The sequence below is a fragment of the Eurytemora carolleeae genome, unplaced genomic scaffold (genome assembly GCF_000591075.1).
Source record: "Eurytemora carolleeae unplaced genomic scaffold, Eaff_2.0 scaffold214, whole genome shotgun sequence".
Classification (NCBI taxonomy): Eukaryota; Metazoa; Arthropoda; class Copepoda; order Calanoida; family Temoridae; genus Eurytemora; species Eurytemora carolleeae.
Window position 1 is genome coordinate 153,254 of NW_019396249.1, and position 25,350 is coordinate 178,603.

At 31.0% G+C, this 25,350-nt stretch overlaps 1 protein-coding gene and 1 long non-coding RNA gene across 2 annotated transcripts; both read left to right on the forward strand.

The window, feature by feature from the left end:
- Positions 1–9,488: 9,488 nt before the first annotated feature.
- Positions 9,489–12,978, forward strand: LOC111699339 (uncharacterized). Its single transcript, XR_002764726.1, has 4 exons — positions 9,489–9,511; positions 11,644–11,707; positions 12,404–12,450; positions 12,910–12,978. It is a non-coding gene; the product is annotated as an uncharacterized LOC111699339 (long non-coding RNA).
- Positions 12,979–13,259: 281 nt separating this feature from the next.
- On the forward strand, positions 13,260–23,896 carry LOC111699338 (arylsulfatase I). The gene is made up of 11 exons (XM_023469991.1): positions 13,260–13,302; positions 14,945–15,014; positions 15,752–15,818; positions 17,739–17,801; positions 17,987–18,077; positions 19,235–19,295; positions 19,894–19,989; positions 20,378–20,464; positions 20,895–21,011; positions 22,011–22,103; positions 22,507–23,896. The coding sequence occupies exons 2-11, from the start codon at positions 14,997–14,999 to the stop codon at positions 22,570–22,572; spliced, it is 759 nt and encodes a 252-aa protein (XP_023325759.1). The 5' UTR covers positions 13,260–13,302; positions 14,945–14,996; the 3' UTR covers positions 22,573–23,896.
- Positions 23,897–25,350: the final 1,454 nt, after the last annotated feature.

Genomic DNA, 25,350 nt, shown 5'->3' on the forward strand with positions numbered 1-25,350 from the left:
ATGTCAAATAAATAAATAAATATACTGGTCCATTTCACAAGTTTTTTTAGCGTTTTTTTGTTTTGTTAATAAAATATTGTGATTAAGTAAAACGCAAATATCATAATCTGAAAAAATCACATTAAAAATCTTTTACTCCATCAATCAAACATCACTTCTAAGGTTGTTCATATTCGACATTGAATTGTACAATTATATTTTTTACAAATTCGTAACTTTGATCAAATTTATATAGTCATGGAACACTAAAACCGTGTTCTTAGATCTAGTTGATATTTATAATTTTGTCCTAAAGTATGTTGTGCCTTCATTTTGGTGATGTACATATGTTGTAAACTTGCTTAATATATTAGATTGTTTGCATGTTATTTTTCCTACACATAAATATGATAACATTGTCATTTATATAAATTAGTTTTTCAAATATAATCACGATTGAATTTTTATTTTTTACAGAGGAGACGGAGAGAATGTTTTTTGTTCTAAAAATTGTTAATTTTAAAATTTTGTTTCTCTGCTTTTGCGATAAAGAAGAAAAAAAAAAGAATTGAACTGCTCCAGATATAGAGATAGATTGGTTGGTGGGACGGGTTTAGGGTTTGCAGCGAAAAGGAAAAGTCGTTTTGCATTTTTTGCGAAAAATATTTTCGCTTTTTTCGCGAAATTTCGGTTCAATCTGTTTCGCAAATAAATGCAGTGTCCAATTTGTATCCAATTTGTGTCCAATTTATGTCCAAATTTTGACCAATTTGTGATCATATAGTGATCAATTTGTGACCAATTTGTGATCATATTGTGTCCAATTTGTTAACAATTTGTGTCCACAATGTGACCAATAAGTGATCATATTGTGTTAAATTAGTTAACAATTTGTAACCAATTTGTGATCAATTTGTGAACAATTTGTGATCAATTTGTGAACAATTTTTGAACAATTTGTGATCAATTTGTTAACAATTTAATCGATTGCCCAATCAACCAAAGAATGAATCCATATGATCTATTGATCTGAAGAATGAATCCATACGATCTATTGATCTGAAGAATGAATCCATAAGATCTATTAATCTGAAGAGTGAATCCATACGATCTATTGATCTGAAGAATGAATCCATACGATCTATTGATCCGAGGAATGAATCCATTTGATCTATTGATCTGAAGAATGAATCCGTATAATCTACTGATCTGAAGAATGAATCCGTATAATCTACTGATCTGAAGAATGAATCCGTATAATCTACTGATCTGAAGAATGAATTCATATGATCTATTAATCTGAAGAATGAATCCATACGATCTATTGATCTGATGAATGAATCCATACGATCTATTGATCTGAAGAATGAATCCATATGATCTCTTAATCTGAAGAATGAATCCATATGATCTACTGATCTGAAGAATGAATCCATATAATCTATTGATCTAAAGAATGAGTTTCATATGATCTTTTGATCTGAAGTATGAATCCATATAATCTATTGATCTGAAGAATGAGTTTGATATGATAGATTTAAAACTGCTGATGTTGCACTATCTATCTATCTGGAGAAAAGATGAATGGAAATCTTTTTATCTTCTATAAAATAAAACAAGACATTCGTATATATGTCCCCTATAGCCGGCCAAACGGCTGGACCGAATGGGCTGAAATTTTTGAGGAAACCCAGGGGTGTCCCGCGCGGGGGTAATATAAAAAAGTTTTAAAAAATTTTCTGTCAAATTTTTTTTTTTACGGACAATATTTTGTTATTAGACATTATGTAGTTCGACGTTTGTTTTTTGATGTTTTGAAACCCAATCCGCTTTTTAAGACTTAAAGGTCCATTTTAAACCTGCTTTCATAATAAAAAAATTTCAACACGGATAAGACAGTCCAATTTTTGACCCTCTTATCAGAAAAGAGCTTGTTGCGCCATTTGAAAACAGAAACTTAAAATTTTGTTAAGAACTAGATGTAAACCCTGGTTCTTCAATTCCGGTTTAAGCACTCTCAGGCCTTGACCTTCATTTTTAGGGAGTATATATATAAATAAACATATTTTGGAAAATATGAAACAAATTTCACCCCCCCCCCCCCTCCTGCAAAAATGTGTTAACAATAAAATAGTAAAATTGACAACTTGTTTGGCATTATTCACCCCTTTGTTTAGGGGGAAACCATTTTATTCTTTAAATTCTTCAGTTTCGTTCTGTATTTTCTCCAGGTGTCCCAATGTTCTATATATACAGTGCTACGTTTAGTGATCAATTAATCAATCAATCAATCAATTATCGGAAAATAGTAAATGTTTATATACAGGGTTACCCGGACAGCATGATACTGTGTTGATAACCTGAAGCTTTGTAAATATATAAAGTTAATATTAATTTTTGGAATAATACTTTATCACATATTAAAACCATTAATGTAAGGGAAAAGACGAAATAAAAATCAATGTCGTCTTTGAAGTTTCATTATTTGAGAGTAATCCTGTATATTACCTATGCAGGGTTACCCACAAAGAATAAGAGGCCAGAGATGACTCTAAGGAATTTATTAAGCGTTTTACCCATAGAGAATAGAATATAAATTGTATTCTCTATGGTTTTACCTCTTGTTTATTTCTCAGTTACAGAGCTACGTTCCATGGTCATGTTAGATTATCTCGAGGCTTATAACACTGGTTTACGCAATAATATTCGGAAAATCTAGTATTTTCTGATGCCAAGACTTTTATTAGCAATATAAAATTTTCATTAATAGTTCGTTCTTTAGATTTTCTGATAAGTCACGGATTCGCAATTTAAATCTGTAACACGCTCCAATATAAACGCTTGATATCGAAGAGGACTTAAGTTAATCTGTAAATCTGAATAATATCAATTCTTGATCCAGAGATTCCAACAAAAATGTTATGACTCCTCTTTCTACTACTTATGTATTTGTTTCATTTTATCTTTTACCTTCATCTATATATATATACGTTGCTTGTGTGTTTGTTTGTTTGTTTGTTTATTTGTACCCAATAAACGTCAAAACGGTTGAACAAATCGGGCCTAAATTTTGTGTGGGACATCACAAGACCCCAGGAAAGGTTTAAGATCAATCAAAATTTCAAAAATTAGCCTCCAACAAAATTCTATTGTCCTTAAAATTTGAAAATCCACGAAATTTTTTTATAGAATCCGCTATTCTTTATTTGTTCACAATTGAAATAAAAGATTGGCGCGAACCACCATGAAAGCCTAGTCAGTTTGTTTTTAATTTTTGTGAAGAAACCATCTCAAGAACTGACGAGGGTCAACCCAGACCGAAATATATTTTCAATAAATGTGGAACTAACATCTACTTTTTTACTCTACAGAGGTTTGGTCCATCACCATCACCGAATTTTAAGCCTAGTCTATATTTACACTTTGCTGGGTGTTTGTTTTTTTGTCTGTTTGTTTCCAAAAAACATCAAAACGGCTAAACCTTTTGGGCCAATATTTAGTGTGGGACTTGTCATAACTCCAGGGAAGGTTTATTAATGCTCAGACATTTAAAATAGTTGTCTCCAAAAATTTTAGATTTTTGTAAAAAATTTTAATCCACGAAAAAATATCATTAAAACTGCAAACTTTTGTTTGTTTTTGTTTTGTATTGTACGAAGAGAAGATGCTCACAGATGAGCCACAATTAAAAATTTAAATGGAAGATGCCTTGTAATAGCAAGGTTAAAATGCAAGGAAAGTTAATTGCAGTTGCGTATACTCTGCGTACATATTGAAACCAGTTCTCTCTGGCCGAATTTGTAAACAAGAAGAGACGCATCAGTGTTCGTTTAGTATCCGAGGAGGTTAAAAGCATTAAATTTTGATAATTCACATAATTCACATAATAGTTTCCTATGACCAGAATATTTCATTGGTTTTTTATGTGAAAGATGGATCCCATGTCAGGTTTCGACATCCGTATTCTGTTTACATTACAGCCCAGAGACAGTACACTGCAGTACAAAAGATGCGTACACCTCTAAAAAACTTTCCTTGCATTATAACCTTGAATAATATTATGTCTATAAACAATATCAAACTAAATTTAATAGTAAGTAACTTGCCTCAAACCTTAATTTTCTCATCCTGTATCTTTTCAACCTAGTGATGTACTTCATGAATTATATCTTTGATATTTCGAACTCCAATTGTTAAATATAGTTGATTTTACAATTTGAAATATCAAAGGTATACGACATAAGCTTGCAAAGGATTATGAAAATATGGAAAGTGTTAATTGTTCAATGCCTTTTTTAAAATATCATTGAAAAAAATTGATTAGAAAAAATGAAGATGGGATATGCGATTATTGCTAGCTGGTGTTTAATGACTATTATCTGCTCAACGTATGCAAGGTAGGAAGGCCATACCAAACTCCGGAAATAAAAAACACCAAAAATAGAAATTTCGGAAATACAAACTCCAAAATACAAACTCTGGAAGTACAAACTGCGGAAATACAAAGTCAGGAAATACAAACTCGGGAAATACAAAGTTAGGAAATGCAAACTCAAGAAATTTAAACTCCGGAAATACAGGATTCTAAAATACAAACTCCGGAAATACAAACTGTGGAAAGAGAAACTCCGGAAATACAAACTCCGGAAATATAAACTCCGGAAGTACAACCCTCCGGAACTATCTATCTATCTATTGATTCTGAAGAATGCCTAGCATGAAACATAATGTCGATACAATAAAACTTCAAATCATGTTCTGAATACTTATTTTCTTATCTATTCTATCTATCTATCTATCTATCTATCTATCTATCTATATATATATATATATCTAGGAAGAGCTCTGAAAGACTGCATATAGTTGTGCTGCTAGCTGATGATCTAGACTGGACTGATCTATCTATCTATCTATATATCTAGGAAGAGCTCTGAAAGACAGCATATGATTGTGCTGGTAGCTGATGATCTATCTATCTATCTATCTATCTATCTATATATCTAGGAAGAGCTCTGAAAGACCGCATATAATTGTGCTACTAGCTGATGATCTAGGCTGGAATGATATATCTATCTATCTATATATATATATCTAGGAAGAGCTCTGAAAGACCGCATATAGTTGTGCTGCTAGCTGATGATCTAGACTGGACTGATCTATCTATCTATATATCTAGGAAGAGCTCTGAAAGACCGCATATAGTTGTGCTGCTAGCTGATGATCTAGACTGGACTGATCTATCTATCTATATATCTAGGAAGAGCTCTGAAAGACAGCATATGATTGTGCTGCTAGCTGATGATCTATCTATCTATCTATCTATCTATCTATATTTCTAGGAAGAGCTCTGAAAGACTGCATATAATTGTGCTGCTAGCTGATGAACTAGACTGGAATGATCTATCTATCTATCTATATATCTAGGAAGAGCTCTGAAAGACCGCATATAATTGTGCTGCTAGCTGATGATCTAGGCTGGAATGATGTTTCCTGGCATAATTCTAATATAAAGACACCAAGGATGGAGGTATAGCTTGAAACTACATCAACTGAATTATAACACGTCTTCAGAGGCCGAGTTTAAAGAATTTGAGACGCGGCTCAAACATGATTGGTTCCATTTGAAATTGTATTCAGTGTTTCGAGATTTGAGCCGGCGCTCAATTGGAACCAGTTTTTGGTGGTTCAGCAAATCGGTTCAAATTCTTTAAATTCGGCCTCAGAATCGATATATATATATTACTTTGATTTAAAGTACGGGGCTGGTTTTTGACTAGAAGTTTGCTCAGAATGTTGTACGACTTAAGAAGTCCTACGAGCATGCTAAATGTACTATCTATGTACTAGGAGTTAGCTAGGTAGGACTAAGATATATTACAAGAGAAGTCCTATGTGCATGCTAATTTACTATCTATCTACTAGGAGTTAGCTAGGTAGGACTAGGATATAAGAGAAGTCCTATGTGCATGCTAATTTACTATCTATGTACTAGGAGTTAGCTATGTAGTATGTAGGACTAGGATATAAGAGAAGTCCTATGTGCATGCTAATTTACTACCTATGTACTAGGAGTTAGCTATGTAGGATGTAGGACTTCAGAGTTTCTATGTACATGCCAATTTACTGTGTTTGTACTAGGAGTTAGCTAGGTACGGTGTACGACTACAGAAGTCCTATGCACATGCTAAATGTGCTGTTTATGTACTATAAACTAGCTAAAAACGGTGTACGACTAGAGAAGTCCTATGTACATATTAAATGTACTGTTTGTGTACTATGAACTAGCTAGGGACGGTGTACTACTACAGAAGTCTTATGTACACGCTAAATGTACTGTGTATGTACTAGGAGTTAGCTAGGGACTATGTACAACTTGAGAAGTCCTTTGTACATGCTAAATGTACTGTTTATGTACTATAGAATTAGCTAGGGATGGTGTACGACTAGAAAAGTCCTATGTACATGCTAAATGTACTGTTTATGAACTAGGAGTTAGCTAGGGACGGTGTACGACTAGAGAAGTCCTATGTACACGCTAAATGTTCACCATCTAGAGCTGCATTGATGACAGGTCGTTATGCTTGGAGGTAATTCAAACTTTTATTCAAACCAATTTTTTTATTCGAAAATGTTGAAATTGTGACTTATCATACCCCTATAACAATCTACAATTATTAGTAATTATAATTTAGTCTAAAAATGTTTTGAATCATTTAATTTTCTGGAGGGCTACTTTTTTTTTAGAAAATATGTATAGTCTATAATAGGGATAATTGAAAATAACTAGTGCATTTATATATGTTCTTTTTTTTGCTTTTTGTATACCGTTGTTTTATTGTATAACGAGATGGAACCAATTACACCAATTATGTTTTATGCATAACTTCCTTAAAATCTCATTGCAATGCCTGCCTACTGTACTGTTAATATATTTAATTAAAATTAATTATTTTCTTGTGATTTTTAACAAAAAATTTTTTTTTTTTTTTTACTGATTTTGATGGTTATTTTATCGTTAGAACTGACAAGGGTCAACCCAGACCGAAATATATTTTCAAAAAAATGTGGAACTAGCATCTACTTTTTACTCTACAGAGATTTGGTATACCACCATCACCGAATTTTAAATTAAAAGATGTTTTGTAGATTGGGAAGGCAGCGTAGTGGTCTTGGAAAATAGCAACCAACTGGTCTAAATACCAACATCAAGGAATCAAATAAAAATAAAAGATGACTAGTCTTAAACTCTATTTTTTCTAATTTATATATCTTTACAACCTGATGGTGTTACCTTTGATATATCGAACTGGGGTATTAGATTGCATATAAGGACTAGGCTTTTCGATTTTAATTTAATTGTTGCTCTATTTGCGGCATGTTCTCTTCTTAGAATATGAAATAATCAAAAAATGTAATCGCGGATTTATCAATTTTTTGTGGATTTAAAAAAATCGAAATTTGTTAAGGCAGTTTTTTTAATTCTGACCATCTATTATCTTCCCATGGTCATGTATGGTCCCCCAAAAATTTGGGAAGAATTGGTTTGCGATTTTGATGTTTCTTAGATACAAAACAACGCAAAGTATATATTTAGTTTAGAAAGTTTGAGTTTGAAGCGAGTTTCTAATGGCGGTCCTCTCATGATAGCACAAACAAATATTATTTTATGTATACTGTAATATTTGCACATATTTTTTTGATCTCTTATCAGATTTTACCTGAATATTTACAAGATGGAGGTTATTCAACACATATGGTAAAATTTTAATTTTATACTAAATTTTATGTAGTCTGACAATATATGTGTTGATATAGGGTTACCCACAAAGCATGAGGCTTTAGAGACGACTGTACGGAATTTAATGAGAACTTTACTCAAATTCCTGATGTCTTCCAGCTGCAAGTTTGTTTATAAATTTGCCGGATTCAGAGTCACCCAAAAAGTTGAGACTGTAAACATGAAAACCCCAAGGTTTATCTAAGTCTTCTGTCTTGATTCTAATTTTTTAATGGCTTCATAAATGAATTGAGAAATTACAAGAAACAAGTTTACAGTTAGGAATCATGAATATAAGAAAATAGACAGTATTGATTCCGTACAGTCGTCTCTGAACTATCATCCTGTGTAGGTAACCCAGTAACTATTAAAAACTTATTTAAAAAAATAAAAGTCCTAATTCAACCTTCAAATCTCCACTTAGGTCTCAGACTTTAAAAGTGAATTTCATTTATTCTAAATTAAATATTTATTCAAGTTTTGTACATTTCGTGAATACAGTTGTGTTTATTAATTTTTAAATTAGATGTATTCTTAAATAATCATTTTTAAGAGCATTCAATAATCGTATGAATCGGTGTCATTTTATTCCTTTATATATATTAGTACCGATTTGTATTTTGTATGCCATCAATGACTGCAACTAAAAAGATGTCTTTTGAAGAAAAAATCTATGAATTTCCTTTGTTAACCCAATATGGTTTTTTGCGATAACTCAAAAAGTATCTTAGCTAGGAAGCTCTAATTTTCTGCCTTTTATGATTAACCCAGGCCCCTCACTTGAGGCTAAAATCTGGGATTGCTCACTGCCTATTCTATCTGCCTTATTTTACCTATAACAGAATAAATCTATATTTAGACCTACTTCTAGTCATTGGATTTCAACATTTTATAGCTCTTTGGAAAGCCTATAACAAAAGCAAGCAGATTGCACAATTTTTGCAGAGAAATTTTGCACAGATATTTGCACAGACGCCTTAAAAGGGAATTTGCACATTTTCAGATTTTCTTGAATACACATTTAGGTTTTAAAAATTTTGCAAATGTGTTACCTATTTGAATTCGCTGGGTCAAGGGCTTTTTAGAAATTTATAATTTGTTGCAATTTTTTGTACATTATTTGCTCAATAACTAGATTTCGCAATAAATATTTGGATTTTGGAAATTTGCCATTTTTTGCATATTATTGAAGTAAAGCCTAAGGGCTTTCCGCAAACGTATAATAATAATAATTTGAAATTAGTTTGTCATAAAATATTTGAATTTACCGATTTTAAAACCTTATTTTCTTAAAGTTTGCTTTTATCAAACTTTTCAATATCTTTATTCTAAAAGATTTTGCATCGTTTTTGGATCGTTTTGCATAGTTTTTTGATCATTTTGCATCGTTTTTGCATCGCTTTTGGGTCGTTTTTTTTGCATATATCTTCTACCAGGGTCAAAATTTGACATAGTTTCAGGAAAGCAAAAGTTCAGAATAAAAATTTACTAACATTTTGCCAAGTTTTGACCCTGAGAGAAAATAAAGGCAAAACCCGGTCCAAACACTAAGCACATGACTACGTACTACAGGTTGGTAAATGGCACCTTGGATACTGTAACAGTTCGTTTCTACCAACTAGTAGAGGATTCAACACTTTCTTCGGACAGTATACTCATATTACAGATTATTATACAAGGTATCAATTTATAATCTTTATACTCAACATTTTTCCATTAAAGGGACTGTAAGCATATTACAGATTATTATACAAGGTATCAATTTATAATCTTTATACTCAACATTTTTCCATTATAGGGACTGTAAGCGTAATTTCAAGATACAAAGATATTAAAGGGACTGTAGGCGTAATTTCAAGATACAAAGATATTAAAGGGACTGTACGCATAATTTCAAGATTCAAAGATTTACAATAGTACCCTTAAAACCTATATCTAATTAATTGCTATGCTTTGAAGTGTTTAATTCTGAGCAATTCTTATATATTAGTAAATAATAAGTAAGTGACCTTCCATGCAAAGATTTACAATGATACACTAACAACTTTTGTTATGATCAATTTCTATGTTAAAGGGAGTGTTCGCGAAAAATTAAAGGGGGTATATAGGCGTAATGTTTTTTTTTAAATAATTTTCGCTGGGGCTGGATTTTCGAACATTCCTGGAAAATATGAAACTGTCGTCTTCATTATCAAAAATCCTCGTAACAGGAATAAATGTTTTCAAATTTTCAGATCATGAAAATTACAAAATATTATGAAATATCAACTATTTACGAATGCATCGAAAAATAATCGATGACTATTGTTTGAAATACCTGAATGATTTGTTTGGAATTAAATTGATTTGTTTACGATCCGAGTTGAATGTTGCATCTTTCTGACTTTGTATGAACGCTGCGTTCTTCGGTATACGTCGTTTTTAAAAATTTTCTCTTATAGACGAAACAAATAGCAGTAAGATTAGTAGCGATCAAAAGCGCTTTTTTATCGCATTGAGCCTATACCCCCTTTCATTTTTCGCGAACACTCCCTTTAAAAAGTGATTATTTATGATAAATCTTTTATGTTTTCGTCCAGTAGAAATGCACACATGTTGCTTTCGTAGAGAATCTACAATTTAAATAAATTAGTTTTCAAAATTATGAAAATATCTAATTCATACTTAATCAGACAAAACTTTTAAGAGTATCTCTGTAAATCAGACAATACCATCTTTGCATAAAGTGTCAATTGAAATTACACTTTCATCATTTTAAGGTGTAAAAGGAGGAAAATATTGGCAAATGGAAATTTAAGATTCATGAAATGAATTAAGACCACCAAAGTATTTCTAAGAAAAAAAATCCAGAATAAGAAAAAAAAACTATTTCCCGGTAAAGTGTCTTATCTTTATGACACACTTCATGAATGATCACTTTCATTAAAAATAAAAGAAAAAGAACTTTAAATACTCTTTTAAGTAGGTTTACATTTATCAATCAGTAGATAAAAATTAAGTCATTTTTTATTAAGTCATAAAGATCGTTTCTTACCTTTCATAAGATTTCTTATATTGTCTTAGTATAGCAAATTTACGTCCCACGATAAACAATAAAAAGGCAATATTGGGAAAAACAGAATTTGGACAAAATTGGAAAGAGTATCTAATTCACACAAGTTAACTAGTTTCTGATAAGTTACACGTTTCTAAGCAAAATCTATTTAAAAGAAAATTTTCAATTGTTTCTCTTTTCATTGAATGAATCGAAATGTGTGTAAGTTTACCATAACCTGTTAATTGTATTATAAATAATTAATTCTTTCACAACTTTATAAATTAAATGTTTTTAATGGTTTAATGAATATTTTATTATTTTCTAATTTGACCCTGAACATTTAATCCATATATTCTAATTCAATTCATAAATACTTAATCAAGTGTAATAAGATAATCAAGGTTTGATCACGCAATCTTGTTACTTGAATTTTTTTTCGAGAATATCAACATGAGAGGGTTATTCAGAAAAAAATATAGATTTTTTGTATTCCATCAGAAATTGTATGCATTACTCTTGAGAAAATTAAGACGATGTTTGAACATTAATTTTTTTGCATTGTTTCATAAAAATTTTAATTTGTATATTTAAAAAACTGAAAAAGCAACACTTTATTTTTACTCATCCTGTATATCTTTGCAACCTGATGGTTTAAACCTTTCTATTCAAATCAGATTATTTAATATGAAGTAGAAAGGTTCATGAAATTAGGTTGCATATTTTAATGTAAGAGTTTGAAGTGAGTAATCAGTTTATCGGTGAATAAAAAACTAAATACAAAATCTGTTTCATGGCTAAACCAGAATTGGATCTGAAGAATTGCAAAAAAATCGTCTATTTTTAAATTTAGGAAAGTTCCCAACAAGGACAATGATGAAGACAAGATTGGATTTGATCTCCGAGACAATGAAAAGGTTTTTACATTTTTTATCAACATTTTTTATTAACTCAAGTCCTAGATTAAGTTTTTATCGTTTGTCGTCCAAGGGATTAAATTAATTCCTCTCGTCCAAACCACGTCATCCAGACTTAACAAACACGTCCACGAGTATTATTTAGAAGACGATATTTCTCTTTATGAAAGGCATGTGTTATGACAAATAAACCACTGTGAGTTGAACTACCGATTTTATGAACAATTAATTATTTAAACATTTCTGGTTTAGCTTTTTAACTAAACATTGGTAAAAGAGAAGATTTGCAGTAAACACATGGTGCTCATTTGAATTAAATACATAAAAAGAAAAAAAATACATCAGAAAAAAAAGTAACGAACTTCGAAACTAAAACGATGGATGTTTAAAATAAACAATTTGTTTAAATATTCGATATTTCATTGGATCATCAGTAGTTCAAGTGACAGTTATCCAAATTTACATCTCAAATGTTTCAAATGTCGTCTTATTTCCGTCATTCGCTTAGCCTGGTGTGTGTAGAGTAGGTGGGCTACTTGATGGATTTCTAAAATTAAAGTTGCAACATCGGATACCGAGATCAAGTGTCGTGGATTAGCACTATTTAATGCAAAAGTATTGACCCTGGAACATATTTACCGAAAATGTCTAATTTGTTAAATGATAAATATTATATATGGGAATTTATACTTGCAGGCGACTATGGAAGGAAATGGAGAATTCACAGACGAATTGTACACAAGGTTAAGTGACGACATTTTATTTGTTTTTAATCTGATTGATACAGGGGAAGAAAGTTGTCCCAGATCTGATATACAGGGGAAGAAAGTTGTCCCAGATCTGATATACAGGGGAAGAAAGTTGTCCCAGATCTGATATACAGGGGAAGAAAGTTTGCCCAGATCTGACACTGAGTGTCTGATTTGGAACATAAGCAAGGCTTGGAACTTGTGTCCCTTGCAAAAGAACACCATTGCTTCTCTCATACTGGTATTTCAATAATGTGGTCTGTTCCTCCGAAATTGACTGAGATAATTTTTAATTAATTTTTTTGTCAAATGCAAGTTACAACAACCGTTAGGCCTTAAAAAAATTTCAAAGCAGTATTTATAGTTTCAGTTGGAAATTCATAATCAAAGAAAAAAAGTTCTTTAGTTTTCTAGCTGGTTCTCACTGTAAAATACAACAAATTATTTATTTAGGAAAGCTGTTGAAATAATTGAAGCTCATGATGATTCAACTCCTTTGTTCCTTTATGTGGCTTTCCAGGCATAATATCTTCTTTTAAACCTTTTGATTAATCTAAGCTCATTAAACGAACTCACGTAATTTTTAATTTTAAAAAGGGGCAAGCCCAATTCACAACGGTACCCGGAAAGCCTTAACTTAGAGACTATCGTAACAGATATCTGCAAGTCATTTTCCACGAGAAACCACTTGAAAATAATCAAATTTTAAATTGTATTCACGTGAATCGGACATGCCGTTCAATATATCTCTGGAATTTACGTTCACAGTCCCTTTATGTTTAAAAGTGAATTTCTATACTCCTAGGCTCCACACGGTCCTATTCCAACTCCTCCCAAAAAATACAGGTATTTATTTATAAGTTATAGAACTAGAAGCTTTTGTGTACAAAGGAATTAAGTTTTTGTCACAAACTCTGATTTTCTTATCCCTATATCTTTGCATTTCAATTTCAGAGACCTTAGATATTTCAAACTATGAATTAGTTTAGATCAAATAATAATAGTATGCTATATCAAAGGTTAACACCATCAGGTTACAAAGATATAGCGATTTTAAAATCAGAATTTGGGGCTAAAACTCAATTCCTTTATCTTTGACGGATTGTTATTTATGATTGCTAAAAAATTTTCAGAAAAAAAACCTGGAAATAAAAACTGGGACAAAATGTTAATGGACATGAAGTTTTCAAGTTTTAGATTCCAGGGATTTTTTTCCAAAGATACTGGAACCAGAAAAAAAGTCCTAAAGAAGTCTCAAATGGTAGGACTTTTTTCCAGAGACTTTTTATTACAAGGACTTTTATCCAAAAAAAACTTTTTAGCGCCAAAATTTAGGACTTTATTGCCGAAAACTTTTGTTCAGGGAACTTTTTTGGCGGTTACCGCTAAGAACTGGTTTAATAAAAACAATAACAAACATTTTTAACAGAGACATGACAGAAAAGCCTAATCGGGGAACCCTAAACTAAGCTTTCAGCGCGTACTGCAGTAATCTGGTAATCTGCAGCACACTGACCAAAAAAATTGCGGGTTTTAGTGAAGAGTGGGGGGTCCCGGCTAAAAACCAGTGAGCCTCAACTTTGGATTCCATTTTAATCCTTGAAATGAAAATTTTATCTACTCGCTATTTTATACTATTTGTTAGACTATGTGTTTTTAAGGTTTTAGTAAAAAAGGTCGTTTGCGCTACTTTTAGTGGTGTTAAAACAAACATTGAAATATTGCTGAAAATATGTGGAAACAGACAGGCATGTCGTTTGTTGTAGTTAGTTTAAAGTTCCTCAGTGTTTTATATTCATTGGAGTATTTTAATTCTCAAATTTAGTCTAACAGACGTCTCAGCTTTCTAGTTCATGCAGTTAATTATGGTAGGGATTCCAACGCAAAGTAGGTTTTACTTGCGCGTAACTACTAGCCCTGTAATTCTGCACAATTCCGGGTAATTCGAGAACAATTCCTCGCAAAGCCCTAATTTTGGGTCAACTTTTAATTTTAAAATTCGGTGATGAACCAATACCAAACCTCTGTAGAGTAAAAAAGTAGATGGTAGTTCCACATATATTGAAAATATATTTCAGTCTGGGCTGACCCTCGTACATGTCTGACAATAAAATAACCATCAAAATGGTTAAAAAATTGTTTACCACCACAAGAAAATAAACAAACAAAAAAGATTGTTTAAAAAAAATTGGGCTGTCAAATGGACACAAGGGGAAAGAACTCAGATCATGAGATGAAAAAAAGATAATTTGCAAATAATCAGTTTTTAAAAAATGTTTTAAGACAATTATTATTCCTTGAGATTGTTTCTGTCACAAAGATTAAAAACAAGTTGTTTAGATGTATGTGTATAAAGTGGCGGTAGGGTCGATCAAATTAACGAAATTTTACTTAAATCGGGGGGAGGGCTTGTTTAAAGAGGGGTATTTAAACCTTTTAAAGAATTGGACATAAATAATACTCTTTTTTTAAATAATTTTGTTTTTAGAAATGTGTATAAGAACAAGTACAATTAGCTTGGAGCTAGACTATCTCAAAACATGGCCTCTACAATAACAGTAGGCTTTAGTTAGATTCAGTTAAATTCATCCAGTAGTTTAACTACAGTCATCGTCGTTAATATCAATACAATAAAGACGACTTTCGATTTTGATTTTGATTTTATTCAAGCACCATGGGTTCACATAAACATGGAAATATACAAAAAACGGTCAATTATCATTATCTCTTTGTTTACTTGTAAACATGTTATTTGTAAAAGCTTGCTATAAATCCAAAATTTAAGAGAAAAGACGTCCTTATTGTATTGATAAAAATGTCGACCACTTAACGTCATTTATTTATTCGATAACCTCTGAGTTCTGAACTTTTATATAAGAAAGTGATTAATTCCTTAACAATTAAATACAACTGAAAGTTTGTTGGACAAGACTTAGTAAAATCCTAGAACTTTTGTTTTCAAATCTTTAACGATTTTATCTGGCTTAGAATGAATTTACAAAGTTACAGTTGAGACAAAACTGAGATGTCGTCTTCGATCTTTGAAGTTATTTGTGGCATTTAACTGTCTGCCTATTTCTAAAAAAGTTTCGAATTCGTGAAACTAAAATAAATATTTTAATAGTCCAACGAACTCGAGTTAAAGCATTTCATCAAGCAAGTTCATTTTTAAGATGCTTGTAAAACTTTTTGATTTATAACAATTGCAATATCAAATACACTTAAGGATTTCTTTGGTGATGTTTTTCAATTCCACATTTTTATGAGGATTACTTATTCCAACTTATTTGTTCAGGCACTGGATTATGCAGTTGGGGATATTTATGATGCATTGAAGAAATCAGGTTTATACCAAAATTCAGGGAAATATTTTCATACAAAATATTAATATTATTTTTCAAGAAATATTTTCATAGAAATTATTAATATTATTTTCAAGACAATTGAAAAAGAACACAGACACAACAATCTTTATTTTAAACTTTGAATTAAATTTAGATACATAACGATAATGATTTAGATGATGAAAAAAATCTAAATATTCTTTACTTTTTGGCATTTAACTTTTAATGTAAAATTAATAAGAAACCTGTAAACTCTTTGATAAAAAGAAAATTGTATCATATTTTCTATTCATGAAAAGAAAATTGTATCATATTTTCTATTCATGAAAAGAAAATTGTATCATATTATCTATTCATGAAAAGAAAATTGTATCATATTATCTATTCATGAAAAGAAAATTGTATCGTATTATCTATTCATGAAATGAAAATTGTATCATATTATCTATTTATGAAATGAAAAACTCTTGTTTATTTCATTTTGTGTTTTTCAATTCAGAACTTTTTAATTAAAATATTTTCATCTGAAATTCAACAATGAAAATTTTCATAAAATTCTAAATATCAATAATTTTCAATGAAACAGTATTTGTTAAAAATTATTAAATCATTAAACGTTAATCATATAAAAATTAGCTTGGGAACCCAGTATTGCCTGACAATCAAAACTTTCCTTACTCGACTTCGAATTTTTAAACCAAGCTAAAAACATTCCCGTGGTTTTACCAAGTTTCCCAATCTAATTTTAAGATATATCGGGGTTTTAAAGTTATTAATAAGACAAACAAACAAAAAGCAGAAAAACAGATATATTTTATATATTTATATATAAAACCAAGCTTTGCTTAGAAACAAAGTTTTTTAGTAAGAGTCAAACTATTAAACTAAGAACTTTTAAACCAAGCTAAAAACATTCCAGTGGTAAGTTCTCCCCAATCAAAGTTTTAGGTAAATCGGTCATGGTTTGGACATACAAAAACCCACAGATACAGAGATTACTATTTCAGATATATGTAGTATCAGATACAGAGATTACTATACTTTAGATCTAAGTAGGATCAGATACAGATATTACTATACTTTAGACATATGAAGGATCAGATACAGAGATTACTATACTTTAGATCTAAGTAGTATCAGATACAGAGATTACTACTTCAGATATATGTTGGATCAGATACAGAGATTACTATACTTCAGATATATGTAGGTACAGAGATTACTATACTTCATATATATGAAGGATCAGATACAGAGATTACTATACTTCAGATATATGTTGGATCAGATACAGGGATTACTTTACTTCAGATATATGTAGGATCAGATACAGAGATTACTACTTCAGATATATGTAGGATCAGATACAGAGATTACTATTTCAGATATATGTAGGATCAGATACAAAGATTACTACTTCAGATATATGTATAGGATCAGATACAGAGATTACTACTTCAGATATATGTTGGATCAGATACAGAGATTACTATACTTCATATATATGAAGGATCAGATACAGAGATTACTACTTCAGATATATGTAGGATCAGATACAGAGATTACTATTTCAGATATATGTTGGATCAGATACAGAGATTACTATACTTCATATATATGTAGGATCAGATACAGAGATTACTACTTCAGATATATGTAGGATCAGATACAGAGATTACTACTTCAGAAATATGTAGGATCTTAAATACACTGAATCGTTACAAAAATGAAAACAAAGGGACTGAGTCTTTGCCACAAACTCAAATACTTTAATCCCTCAACCTGATGGTTTAAACCTTTGATATTGCAAACTTAGATTATTTGCTCGACAGAATTCAGAAGGTCCACGACATTGGGTTGCAAAAATATAGGGATTAGAAAATAAGAGTGTGTGGCAGAGACTAAATTAAGCTGAAACTTACTGAAAATATTGCGCAGTGATAATTTTTAGCACCGATAACGGAGGTGCAGTTCAAGCAAGCTCAAATCTTCCACTCAAAGGTTAAAAACTAATTCAATAAATAAAAAGTAAATAAAATAAAAAATAAAACGTTATTTTTAATGTAGTCAACACTTTTTAGAGTTATTCCAATTATCTTGCAATAAATATAGCTCTTCCTCATTATGAAATCAAAAGCAAATTGAACAGCGGAACGACGACGGCAGCCATTTTTTATATATTTTAGGAAACAAGGAGGAGTTGTATGAGGGAGGGGTGAGAGGTGTTGGATTTGTTAACAGTCCCTTACTAGACAACAACCACGGCAAACATGACAAGTAACAGTCCCTTACTAGACAACAACCACGGCAAACATGACAAGTAACAGTCCCTTACGAGACAACAACCACGGCAAACATGACAAGTAACAATGCCTTACTAGGTAACAACCAAGGCAAACATGACAAGTAACAGTCCCTTACAGAAACAGTACAACAAAATGGCCGTTTTACACTTTTTTCTAGTAAATTCCCCTATAATATATATTCTATTCTCTATGCCCTTACTAGACAACAGCCACGGAAAACATGACAAGCAACAGAGTACCTTACTAGGTAACAGCCACGGCAAACATAACAAGTAACAGTCCCATAGAAAAATTGTTAATCGTTTTTTGTTTCGTTTTTCAATCGTTTTCAAAAAAGATCGTTTCGTTTTCGGAAAAAAACGATTAAAAAAAAAAAATAAAGTTTCTGACAAATTTATTTTTTTGACAACTATGTTAATGATGGTTAACGAAAGGTTGTTGTTAACGATCGTTAACGAAACGACTTTCAGAAAACAATTTGCAACAAATTTTTATATGATTGTTTTTTAAAAAACGATCGCTTTTAAAAAAAGAAAGTTTCTGACAAAACTTTTTTTTGACAATAATGTTAATGATCGTTAGCGAAAGGTTGTCGTTAACGATCGTTATCGACTTTATAAAAAACTTTATAAACTTTTTAAAAAACGACCGTTTTCGGAAGAACGGTCGTTTTCTAAAGAAAAAAATACATGCAACTTTGTTGAATGTTGTCTTTCATGAAGTTAAAAATTGAAGTTTTCCTCTCTTAAATAACGATCGTTAACGAAGGGTCTTCGTTAACTATTGTTAAAGAAGGGTCGTCGTTAACGATCGTTAACGAAGGTTCGTCGTTAACAATCGTTAACGAAGGGTCGACGATACGATCGTTAATGAAACGACGAGTTTTATAAAAACGATCGTTTTGAAAAACGAACGTTTTAAAAAGACCATTTTTAAAAAACTATCGTTTTCATAAACGATCGTTTCGTTTTCGATTTTTCGTAGTCGTTTTCATAACGAAACGATAGTTTTTCAAAAAAAATGAAAACGTTAACATCCCTAGTTCTAATCCCTTTATCTTTGCAACGCAATCTCGTAGCCTTAGATATTCAAACTCTGAAATTTGACGTTTGACTATTTGTGTTTCAGGTTGATGTTTATCACAGATTGGTTTGCAACTATTCTTAGCCTAGCCGGTCAATCTCATCTGGTAGGAATCTAAAATGAATATATAATTATGAATATAAGATATATATATGATAAATATACAATGATGAATGTAAAATGAATATATAATTATGAATATAAAATGAATATATAATTATGAATATAAGATAAAGATATGATGAATATATAATGATGAACATAAGATGAATGTAAGATAAATATGATATGAATGTAGCATGAATATATCATGAATATAACATGAACATAACATGAATATAGCATTAATATAACATGAAAATAACATCTTATATCCAAATAACTAGATAAATAGAACTTTTGTCCTTCGATAATCAGGACTAAATCAATTCGAATATTATAAACAGGAATTTTTTAGGAAGTGATTAAGCAGTCAATAAGCAGAAAGCACAAAAGGCTTAAATTCATCTTATATTAAGCCTATATTCATCTTAAATTCATCTTGTATTCATCTTATATTCATCTTATATTCATCTTGTATTCATCTTGTATTCATCTTATATTCATCTTATATTCATTTTATATTCATCTTATATTCATCTTATATTCAGCTTATAATCATCGTATATTCGGCTTATACTCATTATATATCTATTTTTTTAAAGATTCCTGAAGATACAGATTCCTACAACATGTGGCCATCTTTAGTCACAGGGCAAGTAGAGTCACCCAGGACACAGATCATTCTCAACATTGATCAGGTGCGGGTATTGTAGGCATGAAAAAACTCATTTTTTACAGAAAAAAAACTTTATAATTTGGTTTTATTTTATTCAAAAAACAATAATTGCTTTAAAGAATGGTATGCAGCTGTATTAGATGATGATTGTTTAGAATAACAGCTTGTAACAGTGGTCTGCAGCTGTAATAGATGATAATGTTTAGAATACCAGCTTGGAACAGTGTTCTGCAGTTGTTGTATATGATAATGTTTAGAATAACAGCTTGTAACAGTGGTCTGCAGCTGTAATAGATGATAATGTTTAGAATAACAGCTTGGAACAGTGGTCTGCAGCTGTAATAGATGAAAATGGTTAGAATAACAGCTTGGAACAGTGGTCTGCAGCTGTAATAGATGATAATGTTTAGAATAACAGCTTGGAACAGTGGTCTGCAGCTGTAATAGATGACAGCTGGAAATTTATCTGGGGACAGTCCTATCTCCTTCGGCAACAGGTGGATAAAAAATATAATTGAAAAAAGAATAGTTGTTTTGTTACAGTAAATCATGAGTGCATAAAACCTAATTGATGCTAAACAAATGTTAGCTAATTTATTTCATTACGTTTTCTTCAATTAAAGAGACTGATGTAGACCAAATTTTCTTTTTGAAAAGAGTGGCATATTCGATTCACAAAAGAACTTCTTTTTCTGATCAGGAATGGATTTGATAGTCAATTTTTTCTCAATGCATGAATTTATCATTTTTAATTGTGGTATTCTGCTTTAAAGCACTGGAAGAAATTTTCAGAATTAATCATGTTTTAAGCTAAAAAAATATGATATCTTTTCCATTATTGATCAGATAAAGGTTTAAAGGTTGTTAATTGTGAATTGAAATTACAAAACAATCCTGCTAGTTGATTTAATGAATATAATTACGCAGCTGTTTCCACGCTACTGCAGAAGTTGGAACACGAGCGCGGCAATTCTTGAGAATATTAACGATTGCAACGTGGAGCTCTACAATCTACAGGAGGATCCAGAGGAGCAAAATAATTTGGTAGATTTATATCTCACTTATAACTTTATAACTAGGATCTTCAACACAAGTAATTCCGGCCATTAATTCCGCGCAATGCGAGTTTTAGTTTTTATATCTTTGTTAAGAATTGTTTTGCTTAAGTTGATAAAGAAAATTCACCACGAACACAATTTTGCTAAGATAAATTCTTTGAAAAGTAATATAAAAGGCCTAAAATATCTAAACAGAATTAAAGCCAAATAGATTACCAAGTAGTACAATAGGTGGCAACAGAAAAATGGACCAATTATACACGCCGTCACAAGTGTCAAATATAACAAGGAAAACAAAATTTTCTTACATTAGTTGACATGCTTTCCAAGATTAAATAATAAAAATGTAAAAACTGGAAATAAAGAACTTATAAAATTTATTTTACTGTAAGATAAGCACTTTATTCTAAAACTATCACTATTTTAATAATTTTGTCGGACACAAAAACTAAGTTGACACTTGTGACGTAAGAATACAGTTGTACTGAGAGTGTGAGAGTGCACAAATGCTACGATGACTAGAATCTATTTGATGTAAGCATAATTTCAAGTATCGTTTATCTAGAGATGTACAATTTACAACTGTACGCTCAAAACCTTTATCTGATCAATAATTTGGAAGATATTGCCATTTTCCTAGCTTATTGTTTAGTTCTTATAATTCCTACATCTTTTCAGCAGTGGAAATGTGCAAGTCACTTTTATTGTAGCTAAACCAAGATCAAAAATAATCAGTTTTATCAATTCTGAACCTTGATGTATTATTCATGCTTTATCAGACAAAGCTTAAAGGGTCTGCGTTCACTTTGATCTTGCCCTTGTTGCATAAACTGGGTCTACTTTACACTGGGTAAACCAGACCGGAAAGTACTAGTGAAAGCAATGCTGTGTATTGAGAATCAGACATTGCCATCTTGCATTGAGGGACACTTCAAATTATGCTTACAGTCCCTTTGAATAAAAATAAATATCTATATTTATTAAGGCTGCTGGAGGGCGGCGGAAAGAAAGGGTCAACTCTATGAAAGAAATTATTATAAAACAATTGGATAGATTTGTAGCTGCCGACGAACCCGAGGAAACCCAAAACATTTCAAGATAAAAATTATAAAAATTTACCTAAAATGGTGGTTACATGTTTATACAGTGGGATACATAAAACTGCGAAATGGTAAAATTAGTGTTAGACCAAAATTAAGAAATTAGATAATCCAATTTTCATAAAACTCATAAATTGTGCAGTGTACACAGAGCCAGTTTACTTAATAAGTTGATCAAGCAACATCAAATGCGCATAAGATTGATTAATTAAATGTCGTCTTCCTATTCCACACTTTTTTAGTCTCACTTAGAGGATGTATTTGTTCTTTCAATTAATTGATGTTGCAGAATCTTTGATGCTTTTTTGTTGGGCAACAATTTTTCTTATATTTTCAATACAAAGTCATTAAAATTAACTTATAGTTTTGGTTTTAATTTAGGATAATCCAGCTGGTTTTCCGGTCAACTTTGGTGGATTTATATCAACGGGATGGTGCAACATTTAGTAATGTTTCACAAGAGAAGGCATAGTGCAATATAATTGACAAATTTATAAGAATCTACTTACCATTTTTGAATACTGTAATTATTATTTTTTATAAAATCTTGATGCTTTCAAATTATCTATATATAAAAGCTCTTCGAATTTTTTCTTTCAAAATTCCCAAAAAAATATCACGAGCAACGCCGGGAACTTCAGCTAGTAATAAATAATCTTAGATATTTCAAATGTTTCTTGTTGCTTGATTCTTGTCGTTGCAGGATATTTGATGGCGGATTATACTAGACATTTTAGGGTTGAAAATATTAGATATTTGAGGGTTGATAATATCAGATATTTGAGGGTGGATAATAATAGATATTTGAGGGTGGATAACACTAAATATTTGAGGGTGGATAATATTAGATATTTGAGGGTGGATTATAATAGATATTTGAGGGTGGATAACACTAGATATTTGAGGGTGGATAATATTAGATATTTGAGGGTGGATAATAATAGATATTTGAGGGTGGATAATACTAGATATTTGAGGGTGGATAATATTAGATATTTGAGGGTGGATAACACTAGACATTTGAGTGTGGATAATATTAGATATTTGAGGGTGGATAACACTAGATATTTGAGGGTGGATAATATTAGATATTTGAGGGTGGATAACACTAGATATTTGAGGGTGGATAATATTACATATTTGAGGGTGGATAATAATAGATATTTGAGGGTGGATAATATTAGATATTTGAGGGTGGATAATATTAGATATTTGAGTGTGGATAACACTAGATATTTGAGTGTGGATAACACTAGATACAGGGTGTCCCACGAAACATGAAAGTTGGTGAATAGTTTAAAATGTTTTCTTCCATAATTAGTTTAGTTGTTTGATTCTGAAGAGAATGATATCGCAATCATATTGTAGTAAATTGTAAAATTGATTTAAAACTAAAATAACTTTGAGGAAAAGATGTTTTTCAACGCAATAAACTGCAAAAAGTCTTTAATATCCATTACGACATATGGAAGAATACTATTCACCAACTGTCATGTTTCGTGGGACACCCTGTATTTAAGGGTGGATAATACTAGATATTTGGGGGTGGATAGTTCTAGATATTTAAGGGTGGATAATACTAGATATTTAAGGGTGGATAATACTAGTTATTTAAGGGTGGATAATACTAGACATTTAAGGGTGGATAATAATAGATATTTGAGGTTGGATAATACTAGACATTTGAGGGTGGATAATACTAAATATTTAAGGGTGGATGATAATAATCATCTAGGGGGGGAATATAATAAAAAAGCTGACATTGTATTTTGTGGGTTTAAATATAGTTTTAATCTCCTGTTCAACGAAATAACCAACCTTAAATTCCCTCTTTTTTTATTTCCAGGGAGGATAATTACTTATCCTCCCTATTTACAGGGAGGATAATTACTTATCCTCCCTCTTTACAGGGAGGATAATTACTTATCCTCCCTATTTACAGGGAGGATAATTACTTATCCTCCCTCTTTACAGGGAGGATAAGTAATTATCCTCCCTGTGATCCATACAGATTTACTTGGAGGCCCTCGGCTAAGTGGTTTTCCCCTCAATTTAATTATCCTCCCTTAATCTCCCGGTTAAGTAGTAATTAATAGTTATAACATTAATGAAATTAAAGTTTTCATGTTTAGAAAAATAACAAGTGTTACTCCGAAAATGAATTAGATAAGAACCGAAGAGTGATTACAGACTTACAGCCAGACAAAATATATTTACTTCATTTATCTAACCCAGAACTTCGAAGACCTGACAAGAATTTAAAAAATGTCGTAATCTAAACCTATTGATAATGGAATGCCGTAGATATTTAGTTTTTAATTGATTACCCAGGTAACAGAAATGAGATGAAATACCCGTTAAAAACTAGTTTAGGAATAGTCCACTTTAAGGAAGAATTAAAGTCGGATAAAAGTCGACTTTTGATAAGAAGTCCACAAACTTGGAATAAAAAAGTCGTGAAAAGTCGATCTGTTCATCCAAGTTTTGAACTAGTCAAAAACTTGGAACAAAAAGTCGTAAAAAAGGCGACTTGTTCATTCCAGTTTTGATCACTAGTCAAAAACTTGGAACAAAATGTTGTAAAAACTTTGAATAAAAATCGTCGACTTTTCCATCCCAGTTTTGAACTAGTAAAAAACTTGTAAAACTTTTTAAAAATCGTAAAAAAGTGTTATGAAATCTCAGATTAAAGTATAATTCTGGAACGACTATTTACGACATAGACTCGACTTAAAAAGTTGAGCTTTTGCCGAGTTAAAAAATCTTGTCCATGAGTAGTATAAAACTCGTCCAAAAGTAGAATAAAAAACCGAGTTTTGGTACGACTATTTACGAGTTAAAGTGGACTTTAAAAGTCGTTGGGTAATTATATTGAGCTCTTATAAACTGCTCCTGCATATTTCATCGTTCTCTATTTTTTGTTTTTATACCCATTGAAATATTGTTAAGACGACATTTTATAAATTCTTTCAATATGTCTGAAATTCTGGGTTAACTGTAAGTAATGTTGTTGTTCAATAACATTATTTTAAAGGGCGGAACTTTCAATTTTAATGTTTATCGTATCGTCTTGAAGTATTAATCCGCATAGAGGTCCAACGGATTAATTCCTAGATACAGTTAAACCTTTAATAACGAATACATCGAAAAAAATCATCAAATGTCGTATTCTTCACTTTCTGATAACGGAATGTTGCAGATATTTATTTTTTTAATTAAATAATT

Excerpts from the sequence above, each read along its gene's own strand:
- LOC111699338 (XM_023469991.1), top strand. Across the intron at positions 17,802-17,986 it reads CTCAAATCTTCCACTCAAAG|GAAACAAGGAGGAGTTGTAT; the intron begins GTTAAAAACTAA and ends TATATATTTTAG. Across the intron at positions 20,465-20,894 it reads CCTATCTCCTTCGGCAACAG|CTGTTTCCACGCTACTGCAG; the intron begins GTGGATAAAAAA and ends ATAATTACGCAG.